Genomic DNA, 15,864 nt, shown 5'->3' on the forward strand with positions numbered 1-15,864 from the left:
AGTGCAGAAGACTGATGCTGCCGCCATCTATGTTGTAGAAAAGGCACCGACTTCAAACCGAAACTAGCGCCTTTCTGTTCGGAGTGATGCGTGGGTATGCGTGAATGCAGTCGCTACCAACGTTTATCTACGAACGTTGGTCGCTGCAACCTGTAGTTTATAGTTGCGATGACTTCAAGCAGCTCGGCTGCCATAGAGGTAGTTACAGACGGCGTAAATTTCCGCAACCAGCTGTCTACAAAGCAGCTGGTTATTCTTATAACCGTTTACACTGAAGAAAACTGATGATGCTGTCCGAGCAGAAGCTTGATCCGTTTGAGCATGGTATTATGCGTAAACCACTGAAAGGGTACGGCTTAAAACTAGCCTGTTGGAATATCCAGCAAAACTGGGACTTTCGATTTGGATCGTCATTATAGGTGGATCAGATATTAGCCTTGGTGAGGGCGTCGAGAACGAGAGCTTTCTCGAACAAAATACGACGGGGCAAGTTATCTGACGTAGGTAAATGTTAAACATGATGATGTTGCCCAATCCTCGGGTAAAGTTACCATCTTTAGCTTTCTCTGATGCTTATTGGGTAGTCAGAGGTTTCTGCTGGGGGAGTTTTGTCGACAAATGTTAAATTTTTCACCCGCACACGGATGGTGATAGACATCTCGGGGGCCGCTGTTACGTTTGTTTTGAGCATTTCTTTACACACTGGTATATTTCAGCGTTTGTACGGCAACAGAGCGATTTAAAACCTGCAAATAAACCACGGGTTGTCAATTGCTTTCTTCGGGAAATAGCAGACGCTCACAATTCAAGCTCGCGTTTGATTTCGTGGCCCGCGGGACCCGATTTTTATCAGAAAATCTACTTTTTTTCCCGTTCGGTTCCGCGACACATCGTAGCAGACGAACCCTCGTCGTCTGCTCCCGCTCCTCGCCGGCCCCGCCGGAGCGAGGCATGACGGGATTGCATTTTGGCGCACTCCCGATTTTCTCGGCGCAGCGAGTGCATGCACGCGTGGGGTGTCAGCGCTGAGACGAACTCGGAGAGTGCAACCACTCGTGGAGTGCCGGCCGAAACCAACCCGTTCCACGCTGCGAGTGGGCACGCGTGGGCACGAGTGCCGTGAAACGACCTCGCTATTCGATGTTGCACCGACTTCGTGCTCCACCACCGAGGGGCACTGCGCACCGTGCTGGTTTCGGGGCGGCTCCAGTGCGAGTTGATCGAAGATGCTATAAATAAGCTACGCGTCAGAGTAGCGACACTGGGCCATATTGTGGCTTAAAATCATGGGTGCCAGTTATCTGAAGCTTTATCTGAAATCCCAGGAAACGCTTTTCCGTCCTCCATTTTAAACAGTGTTCGGCAAAGCAAAGCAACATTACATGAGCTTCCTAACACCCAGGGATGGGCAGTATTTCAAATACAAGTATTTGAAATACGTATTTCAAATACTTTGTGTATTTTGCATTTGTATTTAATTACAAATTGGGTAATGTATTTGACGTGTGTATTTAAATACTAAAACGTGGGTATTTCAAATACAATTGTAATTAAATACAATTTTGTGGGCGAAAATACATCCCTCAAATTTATTGTCACTGTCCAGAGCAGGAAGAAAACTACGTCCTGCACCGAATGCAGTGTCTCTCAATCAAGCACAAGCGTTTGGTGACTTTGCGATTACGGTGCTAGTCCAGGGCAAGAATAGTGACAAAATTGACGTTTACAGGCAGACTGGCTAAAAGAGTGCCTGTGACAACTTGTGATGCTTTCCAGTCTGATTTCCCTCCATATTTTTGCCTGGAACATTCTAAATGCGTGGGTTGCAACAATAAAAAATTCTCTAGCTACTGCTGCGCGTCTTGGTCGTCTCGGTTCTTTGTTAATCTATACCAAAATGTAATCGACAAAAAAAAGCTGCATGAAGCTCTGTACTTTTTTCACCTACTACATCCATGCTGATTACATTTTTTTGTGATTATATTTCTATTACGTTACTAGAGCCTCGCACACTAACTCCCGAGTGTGCAATGCAAAATTATAATGAGATACCCAGAAACCCGTTGCAGGTGCCCTGAAGTCGCTGACGCAGATATTGAGGAATGTATTTGGAAAAGTATTTGGAGGAGACCAAATACATTTGTTGTATTTGTATCTTGTATTTAAATACTTTTTTGGAAATCTAATTAGATTTGTAATTAAATACATTTTTGACGAAGTATTTTGTATTCGTATTTCGATACATATTTGCATGTATTTTGCCCATCCCTGCTAACACCGAATCTAAATGCTGAGGATGTCGCACTTTTGAATCATGACGATCGGCAGTTGCGCCTGCTCTGCACCAGTGTTGCGGAACGGGCACCCTCATTCCATTCCAATTCCATTTCGGGGAATTTGAGTTTTCGTTAATTCAATTCCTTTCAACTCCTAGGAATGGGGGCACTGGGCCCATTCCCACTCCTGGAATGGCTGAATCGTTCCATTCCATTCCTCTAATTCCAAAAGGTAAAAATTGGCACTTGACAGCTGCATTGCGTTGCAGGGTTGGGCAGAAATAGTCAAAAATGTATTTGAAAATATAAATACTGGGGATAGATGAACATAGTAGCTATAATACTAATACACAAATATATCTGTCAAAATGTATCGCGATACGTATCGGAAATATATATTTTAAAAAGAGGCATAAAGTCTTTGGAAAATCAAATACAGGAATACATTTTAGGGAGGGCAGAAATATAAATACTGATAATAAGGCACGTAGCCAGGATATTGTTTCGGGGGGGGGGGGGGGGGGGCACCCATGACAAAATGCTGTATGAGGGGGAGGGGGGAGAGTATAACCCATGCAAAATGGAAGATTTCGGAGGGGGCCCGGGCCCCATGGGCCACCCCCCTGGCTACGTGCCTGCTGATAATGCAACACATTTTTCAAATTTCTTTGAAATTAGTAATTTCCCGCGCCAAGCCTGCGGGAAATTACTTTCCCGCAGGCTTGGCGCTTCGCCTTAAAGGTAGTGGTTCCGGACGAAGAGGAGTCTTCAATGGGTTCAAAAAACGTTCCATCAAGGATTGACCGCGGTCCCTTCCCTGGCATCCTGTCTGTCTGACCAGTGATGCGAAAAGACGACGACCTCTAAATAAATTCCATCAAAACATCACCACTCAACTGTCCAGTAAGGGCACCCCTGTCAACACTGATGACGTGACGTCACGGCGAAATGAACTAGTATTCTTGTATCTGTAGCTGTTGCCTTGAACATGAAACTTTACCCACGCTGCTGTATGAAAGGACAATGCATACTTTCGTTGTAGGTGACCTCGTTGAAGACAATGCAGGCAGTTGCATTTGGAATTTTATAGAATAGGGTGGACCACCGAAGCATCCTGGAGCACATGTCTTATCTTCTGTTACGGTTGAAAAATCGACACGGCGGCATCCCTGTTGTGACGGCCCTACCTGCCGACCTTCCGCCTCAAACACATGAGTGGCAGTCCTCAAGTTTTGGCTAGCATCATCCAAACAGAGAGCTGTGGATTGCGACCTGAGATGGCCGGTACAGGTGTGAGCTTTCCGAGAAACAGCGCGCTCGAGACGAGTCGCAGGTGTACGCATTCTGGGTCGGCACAGCGAGGCCATGTCTGGCCTCCTTCTTAGGTATCGGATCACCAGAGCAGCGGGTCAGGTTCACGTCGACTGATTATGTACCCTTGAGCCGTGCAACAGGCGCAGACGCATTCGGATTTGTGTTGAACTTCACTGGTGAAAGGCGCCACCGCCGCACCCCTTCCCCCCCCCCCCCCCCCCTATGTTCTTTGCTTTGACGCCTGTTTTTTGTATTGCATTTTTTTTTTTTTTTTTTTTTTTTTTTTGCGTATAAGTCTGTTAGGGCTCCACGCGGGTTTGCAGTTTCCCGCTCATTTTATTTCTGAACAACTGACTCGCTGACTAACTCAATATAGCTAAACGTAAAAAAAAAAATTAAATTAAAAAAAAATAAAGAACCGCGCCCCATTCCATTCCCATTCCATTCCGGGCGAAAGGCATCTAATAGACCCTTTTCAAAAGTCAGAGTCCTCTTGTGGCAGTCCAAAAAGCTCCAATATTGCCGCTCTAATGGCGGTGATAGGAGATCATGCGCGGCTAAGTCAAGCACCCTCGATTTCGTGCATCGAAGGTGACGTGAAACGACCACCATCTTTTCCTTTTTCTGCTCTGTGCTTTCGGAGACGCTCGATTTTTCTGGTGTGGAGAAACAGTGTAGTTCCGCCATTAGAGCGTCGGGTCCGGCTCTGCACAAGGTGGGTAGACTGACTTTCGTAAAGGGTCTATTCCATTCCCATTCCATTCTCCTCAACGTTGCCGCCATTCCATTCCCATTCCATTCCGGGGTCGCGAAAATGTGGAACGATTCCGGAATCATTCCAACTCCGGAGTGGCAATTCCGCAACACTGCTCTGCACAAGCACCAGAATGGCGGCGTTCACAACACTGTCGGGGAAGAGAGTGCCGATACTCTAAGCGCAGCTAATTTATTTGCTCTAGTTCCCGCGAAACTCCTTTTCCCTGACTGAAACTGAAAGTAAATATGAATAATACACCATTATTATAGCTTATTTAGTTATAGCCAACTACACATAATGAGAGGAGGACGCGGCCGGGTAGGAGAAACGCGGGTTTTATGTGCGACCGTTCTAACCGTCTCAAAAGAGAGAGCGCGCGAGTTTGCGCTGGTTTAAAAAAAGGCATCCAAAGAAAAGAGGCGGCACGCGGTGCTCTTTGTTATTATGCGTCTAATTGCAAATTGTTGTGTGTATGTTTATACAGCCGGAAGTTAGTCCGCCTTAGTGGGCGTCTGACTCTCAGCTGTAGATGAGCAATTTAGCCAGTGCGGTACAACCTGGGGTCTTTAACGTGCACCACGCAGTAGTGATACACGACCGCACGCCGGTACGATGCTCTTCCAGATCGAAACGGGCAGAAGGGGGGGGGGGGGGGGGGGGGGGGGGGGTGGCTTCCGCAGCGCGAGCTTTCGCTCCAAGTGCTCCGAGCTGTGTGCGCTAGACCATGCACTCGGCCACCGACCCCCCCCCCCCCCCCCCCCCCCTTTGTGCGTCTAATTTCTATACAGGTATAAGTATTTGAAGATCGACGATGGACGTCGATCGTCTCGAGGTAATGTAACGTAATAACATTATATAAATAATAAACTTGTTGAAGGACTGAACGACTCAATTTTTCAATTCTTGGATTGTAATATGGCGGTAGCCTATTGTACTTACTGTTGATGAAGAGCAATATGAGGTGACGAGGTAATGATTAAATGATGAGGCTCTATAAGGACGACGATATTAGTGGGTGTCGAACCACAACGTACAGTGCCAGACTTGTTTCAAGTATCGTGTACCCAAAGACTTTCTTCACCCGCAACAGAATATGGTAGAATCAATAAAGATGCTGCTTTACAACTGTACGTGGAACAGGAAAACTGCACTGTACAGAAGTGCGGCTTATTCTTTAATATGAGGAACGGATTTTTAGCAGCATTCAGAGATTGACCACTTGGAACAAATGGCCTCGTTGACGTAAAGTGTCCCCGTTCCAAAAGATTCTTGAAGCATACTTAAACCGCAAAGGAGTATGAGGCGCAAAATAAGAAAAAGGAGCCTGGTGTGAAAAGTCCAAATCACCACCATAGCTTCTACTATCAAATACAAGGGCAGTTACACAATTCTCAAAGAGTTTTGTGATTTAGTTATATTTACACTCAAGGGCATTGATATCCAACGTATTCAGAGAGATGACACCTTCTGGTCAACCAACATAGAGCCTTTTCTACTCAAGTTTTACATGGAAGGCCCGACTTCCGCTGAAATTCCTTACGTAGACGAGTTGTCCGACCGAATAAACTGCAAGTACTCCCCCGATCTGGGAATCTCTCGATCTTCGTTCGTAAGCCATAGTATCATGAGATCGAAGGGTGTGGCTCTTCGTCCGCCGAATATTGCTTCGGCGGGTGTTTTTACCGTGTAAGATGAGACCGTCGCGTGCTGCTGGAACAACAATTTGGCGATTCTTCACTGAACTGCTTCTTCCGTAAGCTTCAAAAGGGCTTTTTTCTTTGTTTCGCAGACCATCTGTTTTGCATGCCCGTTAGTTGCAGGATGGTATGGTGCACTAATGTGATGCCTAATGCCGGTTTTTTTTTTTGGTTTTTTTTTTTTTTTTTTCAAAAACTTGTTTTTTTTTTTTTTGTTTGAAGCATGATTTGGCGCGTTTTCAGAGAAAAGTATTTTCGGTAGTGAAAAAGTAGGTAAAAGAGATCGTAGAACGTCAATGACGTGTTTGGACGTCGTGGTAGGCATCGTGTAAACTTCCAGCCACTTAGAGTACGCAACGCCCATGACTCCGCATGCGTTTCGCCACCCACCGATTGAATAGTGGATCGTCTTCAGTTACTGTTCATGATGGCGTTGGACTCAAGGAAGACCTTGAGTCTTTCCAAAAAGTTAGCCTAGGTGCCAGGACTTTTGTCGAAAGCGGTAAGTGTTCGAAACGTCGACAACGTCGGTAGCCACGCGTTGTGCTTGACATTGGACACTTACCATTCGCTGATAAGAAACTTGCTTGTTCGTCTGCCACGAGTCGTCCGATATCAGTTCATCACCGCAACACCATCTCCCGACAAAAACGCATGTCCATAGTTAGCAATGACGTGAACTTATAAATTCCCGAACGCTCATAACTTGCCGTCGCTAAACGCCATTCATTCATAGCGTCATCATTGCAAATAAACGTCTCCCTATTCCTTCTGATGGTTTTCATCATATTCCTCCTAAGCTGTACTTACAACATTATGTGTTTCGGTACTTTCGAAAATATTGCAACGGCGTTTGTTTTCTGGGAACTATAATGTAACAACCTTTACAACACCTTCCGGACCCCGTAAAACACAATATTTCGTGACGTTATTTTAGTCGTCATTAAAATTGTGAGGTAAGTACCGTGAATCGCGAAGCAGTTTACTTGACGTCCGCTTCCACTGGTGTCTTGGAAGATCGGGTCTACTGAGCGTGCATTCCTGCAGAAGAAATTTTCATTGATAGAATATTAACACGTCAATCAACATTTGATTCCTTCTTGGTAAGATTTATTGCGAAAGCCCGTGACAACCGCCGAATTGCATCTCCCTATATCAGAGAACAATTTATACTTAGCCTGACATTCTTGCATACATCCGTTTGCTGGGCCACGCTACTTGAGCTAGCTGAGCACAGCTGGCAGCGGCGCGAGCAAGGCCACGAGGGGAACGTGATGATGCTCGAGCCATCCCACTATAAACCAATGTTTCGGCCACCCCACGGGCGCGTGTCGCCATCTATTGGTTGAACTAACGCCTTGGTCAAGATGGCTGCCGTGGGTCCGCAGCCTTAAAGGGGCCCTGCAAGGACTTTTTACTGTTTTTTAGATGCGGAGCATCTCTTGCTCGGGTCTATGTCCCGCGGCGTCGTAGTCCGCACTCACACTACGCATGCGCAACTCTCGTCCTTCCCTTTCTCCAACAGCTGCGCGTTACTCTCTCCGCTCTCTCTCTCTACCAGCTGCGTGCACTTCGCGTGCGTTCGCTTCTACTCACACCGCGCGCGCATGCGCAACTCTCCTCCTCTAGTCTCCTCTCCTTCAAGTGTGAATATAAGCAGCGGTAGCGCGCTGCGCGCGTTCAGAGGGAGGAAGTGGCCGAGTGGGCTGACGCGTCTCTGCTCGGAGCGTGGAGCGAAAGCTTGCGCTGGGAACCTCCTGGGTTCGATCCCCACCGCCCTCGCCCGTTTCGATCTGGATGAGTTTCGTACTGGCACGCGTTCGTGTGATCACTACTGCGTGATGCACGTTAAAAACCCCAGGTTAGCGGTTGCACTGCACTGGCTAAATTTCTCGTCTACAGCTAAGAGACCGATTACCCGTTGAGGCGCATCTCCATCAAGGCTGTATAAACATAAAGAGCAAACCAATTTCTGCGCGTTCAGTTCACCGCTGTTGACTCCACTTCACTCCGTTCTTCCGATGAAGTGTGATGGAAGCACCAGTAACGATCCGCGATGCTCCGCATCACCCCATGGTTCCCCTCGGGAAGATGCAGGTAATTTTTTTTAATTTGCACCGAACCTGAGCGCACTGAACGTAGTAACTTAGTCAAGCTTTTCTTTTCGCGAAATTTGCTTTATTTTAAAAGTTATAGGCAATTTAGAATTACAAAAACAAGCAAAAAATAACCTCCTTCATGACGTCGTAGGTCCTGGCTTGAGTGGCCGTGAACTAGCGGAGGAATAGTGAGCTCACCGAGCGCTCACGACCGCCGCACTCCGTGTCGACGGCGCGAGAGGGCGCCACTAAAGCATGTTCTGGATATGCTGTATGCAACGGGCAGCCAAAGCGGCTTTAATTGCATTTACTGCGTGATTAAACACTAATTCGGCATGACACTACATTGGCCACGAACGACAGTAAACACGGGGTAAAGATCAGTTCAGAATGGGAGCCACTTCGCGCTGCCATACCGCGAAACGGCCAAACCGCAAGACAAAGCCTCTCGCCGAAGGCCTTCGGAACGCTCGGAGGCGGTCGGATCCTCCTGTCCATACGACTGCAGCGCCACCGCGTACTTCCGGGATTTTTCCGCGTTGACGCCTTATCCCACTACTCCTTTCTAGTATGCGCCGCCTTTTCCACCGCTTGGCGGCGGGTATGTCGACGGGTGATTTCTTGTTTCCGTACTTTATAAACTGCATTTCTTTCTTTTTTTCATCTATAATAGTGAACAAAAACTACTTTTATAAATAATTGAAACGGTTCGCGCCACTTATATTTTGTATTTCGACCAAAAAGAAGTTTTTAGCGGCTCTGACCAAGTACATAGAGATCATACATACTAACTCTAGAGGAAAAGGTCCGCCATTTTCCCATACATTCTGGCTGCCGCAAGAGGCGGATCATGCAGGCAGACCCTCGGGGTCCCAAACACGGTTACATCATCAGAGCAGTTTCGTGAACTTCAACAATCCACGAACTTACCGGTGGAAAGATATTCGCGTTCCTTTCGAAGCTTTCTTTTTGCATAGCGCGCAGATGTACGGCCTCGCGTTAACGCTAAACTAAACCATATACCCGGCTTCGCCGGTGGGGCGCGGCTGGGCGCGGTTGAGGAATACGAAACTGCGCAACCACTATATTTCCGAGATTTCGACAGAAGGGAAGTTAATGCAGCGTAATGACTTTATTGCTTTTTATAAGCGTTAGAGTAGCCCAGAATTTAGTTTACAGCGTTAAATTATCACTGTTTGTATTGCTGAGTTTTCACTCTTCGCGTTTACCACTGATCTCTAGAGATCAGTGGCGTTTACCATGGCAACGTTGTTTTCTTTCTCTCGTGTTCTGTCGCTTTCTTTTGCGATCGTTCACTCGGGACCCCGGGTGTCGGCGCACGGGATTTGCCACTCCTCCTCACCCACCTTTACCCCCCTGGACCAGTAGTAAGCCCAGGACCAAAGACGTCGCATTTTGCGCGCTTTCGGTACCGCGGGTCGCCCTCGTCGGTGGAGGAGGTTTCCGTGTCGTCCGGTTAAAATATGGCGCACTGATATTTAGCCACTCTTTCCGTGCCCGCTGGCTTGCCCGAACCCCAAGAGACGTGGAAACCGCATAAAAGGTAGACGCTTAAATATGATTGCAGGGCCCCTTTAAGAGGTCGCAAGAGTGTGAACGGGCCTTTAGGTTAAAATTATTGCAGTGAAATTTCCAAGATTTTTGTTTCAAAGGGGGGAACATCCAACTTTCTTCGGAAACTTCCGAAAGCTGTGTTTCATGTAGACAAGATGCGAACTTGTCTTCATGAAACAGTTCATAACATGGTGTCAGAAACGGAACACGAAAACGCTCGCATGTGAAGTCAAGACCGATGAACATCGTGAAACGGGAAGTACCCACAACGATAAGCGGTACCATTGCGGAACGACTGAACCTGATCAAGCGAGTAGCGTCAGCGGAAAAGCACTGCAACCAGACAGTAAAAGAACACGAGGACGTCTTCCATGGACTTGGTGAAATCAAGAGTGTCAAGTATCACATGAAGCTCAAGTCAGATGCTCAGGGTGTTACGCAACAGCCACGTACAGTCCCAGTAGCCATCCGAGACCAGCTGAAAAGCCACCTAGATGACCTCGTGCAACAGAAGGTGATTGCACAAGTGACAGAACCAACAGAGTGGGTCCACCCAATCGTGGTTGTGAAAAAGAAGGATAAACTCCGACTGTGCATCGATCCACAAGAGCTCAATAAGGTTCCCATGCGAGAGAACTACTGCATGCCTACACTGGAGGACATAGCAGCACGACTGGAGGGAGCCAAGTTCTTCTCGTCACTCGACGCAGCCACGGGGTTTTGGCAGATCAAGCTAGACACACCGAGTTCGTACCTCTGCACATTTGCAACACCGTTCGGGAGATACAGATTTCTCCGAATGCCTTTTGGCATATCGTCAGCTCCCGAGGTATTCCAGAAGACTATGCATGTGGTGTTTGAAAGTCTCGACGGAGTTGAAATCATGGTCGACGACATTCTTATCTGGGGAAGGACGGAAGAGGAGCATGACCGTCGACTGCAAGCCGTGCTGCAGAGGTGTCGTGAGGTCAACCTCAGACTGAACACAGAGAAATGCAAGTTCTCTCAAAGCAAAGTCAAGTACTTGGGACATATCTTGTCACCTGAGGGACTCTCGATTGACCCGACGAGAGTACAAGACATCTTTGCTCTCCCAAGACCATCAAATGTTGGGGAACTGAAGAGCTTCCTACGAGTCGTGAACTACCTTGGCAAGTTCATCGCGCACATGTCCGACACAAGTGCACCATTAAGGCAACTCTTGAAGAAAGAGGCGGCCTGGTCCTGGACAGAAGAGCACGATAAAAGCTTCACAGCACTTCGAACAGCGTTGACTGTCGCACCGACTCTGCGGTTCTACGACAAGAACAAACCAGTAACTCTGTCAGTGGATGCAAGTTCCAGAGGAACGGGTGCAGTGTTGCTTCAGGAGGGCCAGCCAGTAGCCTACTCATCGAGGTCGTTAAATGACGCCCAAAAGAACTATGCCCGGATCGAGAAGGAGCTGTTGGCGATTGTCCATGGATGCAGCCGATTTCACGACCACATTTTCGGGCAAACCGTTACCGTGGAGTCGGACCACAAGCCACTTGAGGCGATCTTCAGAAAACCTCTGAATCAATGTCCTCTCAGATTAGAAAGGATGAGACTGACCCTACAAAAGTATGACCTGCTGGTGAAGTACATTCCTGGTAAAGAGCTGTACATTGCAGACACGCTGTCAAGAAACCCTTCGAAGGAGGAAGAGGCTGAAGTCTTCGATGTGAATGTCTTGGAGTGTCTCCCTGTGAGATGAAACACTGGAAGAATGTCGTCAAGCAATCAGCAGGGACAAGGATCTAAATACCATGCTGCAGTATGCAAAGAGCCAATGGCCGAGCAACAAAGAAGACATTCCAGGCCCATTAAAGACATATTGGCTGTACAGGGATGAAATCCATGAGGAGGAGGGCTTACTCTTCAGGTCGAATAGACTCGTCATTCCAGAAGAGATGAAGAGCACCATCTTGGCAAGGCTTCACAAAGCTCACAGCGGAGTAGAGAAGACGCTCCATCGTGCTAAAGAAGCTCTCTACTGGCCTGCAAAGCAGAATGACATCAAGCAGGTGGTAGAAAATTGCAGCGTGTGCAGGAGCACAAGCCGAGGCAGCAGAAGGAGCCACTTGTGAACAATCCAGTGCCAACCGCACCCTGGCAGATTGAGTGGACTTGTTTCAGCACTCGGGACACCACTACATTGTGTTGGTGGACTATTACTCTTTTTTCTATGAAGTGCACCAGCTTTAAAGGTCCACTGCCAAGACGATAATCAAATGTTGCCTGCAACGTCTGCCGTGCATGGTCTACCTGTCAGGTTGGTTACTGACAATGGACCACTATTCAACAGCGCCGACTTCAAAGAGTCCTTGCAGCACCGAGGAATATCACATGTGACATCCAGCCCGTATTATCCTCAGTCAAACGGGATGGCAGAGAGAGCGGTGCAAGAGTCGAAAAAACTCATGACCAAGTGCAGCTACGGAACGCCAGAGTACTACGATGGCCTACTCGAATAACGAAACACTCCCAGGGATGGAGTTCTAGGATCACCAGTTGAAAGGCTCATGAACAGACATACCAGGACGGAAATCCCTACACATCCATCTCTACTGCAAGGGACAAGCACAGACCCAAGCAAGGTACAACAGCGGCTGAGAGTCAAGCAACGAACTCGGCAACGGTACTACAACAAAGGCACCAAACCTCTACCTGAATTACACGCGGGAGAAGACGTCTACCTTCAACGGCTGTCATACTCGCTGGAGCCCCGCAGCCAAGGTCATACATTGTTCAAGACGACAAGGGCATACAGCGCAGAAGGAACAGCATCGCTCTTCGCAGGAGCCAGAGAGCGAAACAAAAACCAGCCCTCTACCGCGACACAAATTTTATTTATGAGTGAAAAAGGGAGATGTAGAGGGAGCCATCTCACCGAGGGGGAGCACGAGTATCGCGCAAGCGGCTTGGGACCGTTGACCAATGAGAGACACACACAGAGCAAGCAGCGTGACCTGCCATGTCGAGGCAAGCTTGTCGAACTCGTACTCAGTACTCGGTCTTCTCAGTTGTATTAACTAGTCGTTAATAAACGCTTTCATAACAAGGTCCTGAGCTCGAAACTATCATCACCCCATCACGTCCCCCAGGGACGTAGCCCAACTCTTCGCTTCACAGTTCTCCTCTGCTTTCAGCCACAACTCCTCTACTCCAGATCCCGACCTTCTTGTGCAGACTATCGAAGCTTCCACCTCCCAACCTGTAACCTGCCTTCCAAATTTGTACTTGTCCCTCGACGACCTGCATGAAGCTGCCCGACTGATCCGGCCCTCCCACTGTGCTGGGCCTGACCTGCTCGCCCCTACTTTCATCAAGTCCCTATTCCCTTACCTATCTTTCTCCTTGCTCTCACTTTTCCAATCCTTTCTCGACCACTCCTACGTGCCCTCCGCGTGGAAGAAGGCCCTTGTGACACCAGTTCACAAGGGTAAAGGGAAACCTCTCAACGACCCTTCCAGCTACAGGCCCATCTCTATTACTTCTATCCTCTGCCGCACTTTCGAACGCACCATCAACCAGCACCTTCTTCGCTTTCTGGAACACAACGGCCTTCTTTCTGCCTCCCAGCATGGTTTTAGGCCCAACCGAAGCTGTGAGTCAGCTCTCGCTACTATTGTTCACCACATAAGCAACAACCTGGATAACCGTTCCTCAACTGATATCATTCAACTAGACCTGTGCAACGCCTTTGATTCCCTCGACCACTCTATCCTCCTCCAGAAAATTGCACAATCCGGTATTTGTGGCCCCCTGCTGCTCTGGCTGAGCCGCTTTCTTATCGGTCGCTCCCACCGTGTATTGTTCCATGGGAAGGCCTCCGATGAGTTCGCTGTCACCTCAGGGGTACCCCAAGGATCAGTACTGGGGCCCACATTATTCCTCTTGTATGTGAACGACATGCCTTCATCGCAAGAGTGTCTGCTGGTGCAATATGCAGACGACACCACCATTCTGGCCCCAGCAGACGTACCCTCCTCCACGCCGGGTGTCCAGAGTCTCCTGGACCAGATTGCCTGCTGGGCAAGAACGAACTGCCTCTCAATTAGCTTCCACAAAAGTGCTGCAATGCGAGTCTCCAACAGCTGTTCCACCGTTCCTCCTGCATACTACTTGTCAGGCTCTCCCATTCCTAGTGTTCAGTCTCTCCCAATCCTTGGGGTTGTGTTCAGTTCAACTCTGGACTTCTCACCTCAGATTGCAGACACTGTGTCCAGGGCCCGGCGGACTCTTGGCTTTGTCACACGTGTCTCAAGGAACTGGGGACATGAAACTTTCCGCGCTCTCTACACTGCCTTAGTCCTGCCTCGTCTGGAATACTGCTGCTCCGTGTGGGGACCCTTCCAGGCTCACCTCATCGACAGGCTGGAGGGCGTGCAGCGCCGGGCTACTCGAACACTTCATACTCGGATGTTGGGCCGGCAAGTTCCTGTGCCGCCATATGAAGCTCGCCTTAGGGCCCTTGGGTGGCAAAGCCTCTGCCACCGCCGGACAGTGGCTCGGGTTGGGCTCCTTTGTAGGTTGCTCGACGGGTCCATGAGTGATACCCACCTCCACTCATGCATCAGGATCGGGAAGCGATCCGGGCAGCCAGAACTCCTGCACGCCCGAACAGTGCGCCACTCGCACTCCGTACTCCCCGCCGCCCTCGAAGACTTTCTTGCGGCCCCCCTGTCGATTCGATCTCCACTCCCCAACAACCGTGACGAGTCCGCTGCCTTGCGCCGTGCATTTTCGCGGTCAAAGCACCTAAACTGATTCTACGCCATGATCATTGTTCGGTTTCATTTTGTTTTTATTCGTTCTCTGTTATTGTTGTTTGTTTTGTTATTTCATGCCCCGGGTGGTTGGCTGACAGGCACTCTAGTGTACGGGCTCTCGCCTTTCTGTCATCGCCTCGCAAGCCACCCGGGGTTACATTGCTCTTGCAAATAAAGATTATTATTATTATTATTATTATATAAATTTCGCAAAATCGCCCAACTAAAAAAAAATAATAGGTGGCGCTAGTCACCGCCCGCTCTGAAAAACGTATTTGCATTTATTTGTTTATCTACCGATACGAACGGCGGCCAAGCCACAGTTACCTATCCGTTCAAACATCCGGTCAATGAGGTAGCATCCGGTTGTTGTAGCCCAACAACTGTGGAATAGGCGTAAGTGGTGCTGGTGCGCGTCGGCATCCCGTGCAAAACACAATGATCAAACTGTTCTCGCTAAAGCAGCAGCAAAAGGACGGCGAAGCGACCGGCAAGGCGAGCAACCAGAAACGCGCCTCGGCCGCCCAGCTGAGGATCACCAAAGACATCAACGAGCTCAACCTGCCCAAGACATGTCAGATGGAGTTTCCCGACCCGGACGACTTGCTCAGCTTCAAGCTCGTCATCTGTCCGGACGAGGGCTTCTACCGCGGCGGACGCTTCGTCTTCAGCTTCCGCGTGAGCGCCAACTACCCGCACGAGCCGCCCAAGGTCAAGTGCGAGACAATGGTGTACCACCCCAACATCGACCTGGACGGCAACGTGTGCCTGAACATCCTGCGCGAGGACTGGAAGCCCGTGCTCACCATCAACTCCATCGTCTATGGGCTCCAGTACCTCTTCCTCGAACCCAACCCGGAGGACCCGCTGAATAAGGACGCCGCCGAGGTGCTGCAGAACAATCGGAGACTGTTTTTAGCAGCCCCTTCCGGCGACTGAATTCAAACACGAGGGAAGGAGGTTTGTTGCGCCTTTTACTTATTATTATTTTTTTCTTCTGATGCAATATTCCCACTATCACTTGGTACGTTATGATTCACTCCGTGATGTTGTAAGTCCGCGTGAGGAGCTACGCCTCGGCGGAAACCAGCTGCGCTCGCCGAGGGTTACCTGGGGACCAAGCAAACTAGACAAAGGGCTTGTTCTCACGCGACATTTTATTAACAAAGCCGCGTGTTACAGCGATGGATTTCAAGAGTTCCTGCAATTAGGGTGGTTGAGGAAAGGGAGAGTCTTTCTGTGAACAAACTCAGCCCCAACAGACGTCAGAATTTGCGAGAACCATACTAATTAGCTAAATAATTAACTTGAATTTACTATTAAAGACGCAATTTAGTTTAAATAAAAATATGG

General features: G+C 48.7%; 2 protein-coding genes across 2 annotated transcripts; both read left to right on the forward strand.

Moving 5' to 3' along the window:
- Positions 1-13,651: 13,651 nt before the first annotated feature.
- LOC120836931 lies at positions 13,652-14,587 on the forward strand. Its single transcript, XM_040206031.1, has one exon. The coding sequence runs from the start codon at positions 13,652-13,654 to the stop codon at positions 14,507-14,509; it is 858 nt and encodes a 285-aa protein (XP_040061965.1). The 3' UTR covers positions 14,510-14,587.
- Positions 14,588-14,855: 268 nt separating this feature from the next.
- Positions 14,856-15,450, forward strand: LOC115315220 (NEDD8-conjugating enzyme Ubc12-like). Its single transcript, XM_029974445.4, has one exon. It carries the CDS (start codon positions 14,950-14,952, stop codon positions 15,448-15,450), a length of 501 nt encoding a protein of 166 aa, XP_029830305.2. The 5' UTR covers positions 14,856-14,949.
- The last annotated feature ends 414 nt before the right edge of the window (positions 15,451-15,864 follow it).

The sequence above is a fragment of the Ixodes scapularis genome, unplaced genomic scaffold (genome assembly GCF_016920785.2).
Source record: "Ixodes scapularis isolate PalLabHiFi unplaced genomic scaffold, ASM1692078v2 PGA_scaffold3__209_contigs__length_174095766, whole genome shotgun sequence".
Classification (NCBI taxonomy): Eukaryota; Metazoa; Arthropoda; class Arachnida; order Ixodida; family Ixodidae; genus Ixodes; species Ixodes scapularis.

Coding starts and splice junctions, on each gene's coding strand:
- LOC120836931 (XM_040206031.1), top strand. CDS start 13,652: ATGCCTTCATCGCAAGAGTGTCTGCTGGTGCAATATGCAGACGACACC.
- LOC115315220 (XM_029974445.4), top strand. CDS start 14,950: ATGATCAAACTGTTCTCGCTAAAGCAGCAGCAAAAGGACGGCGAAGCG.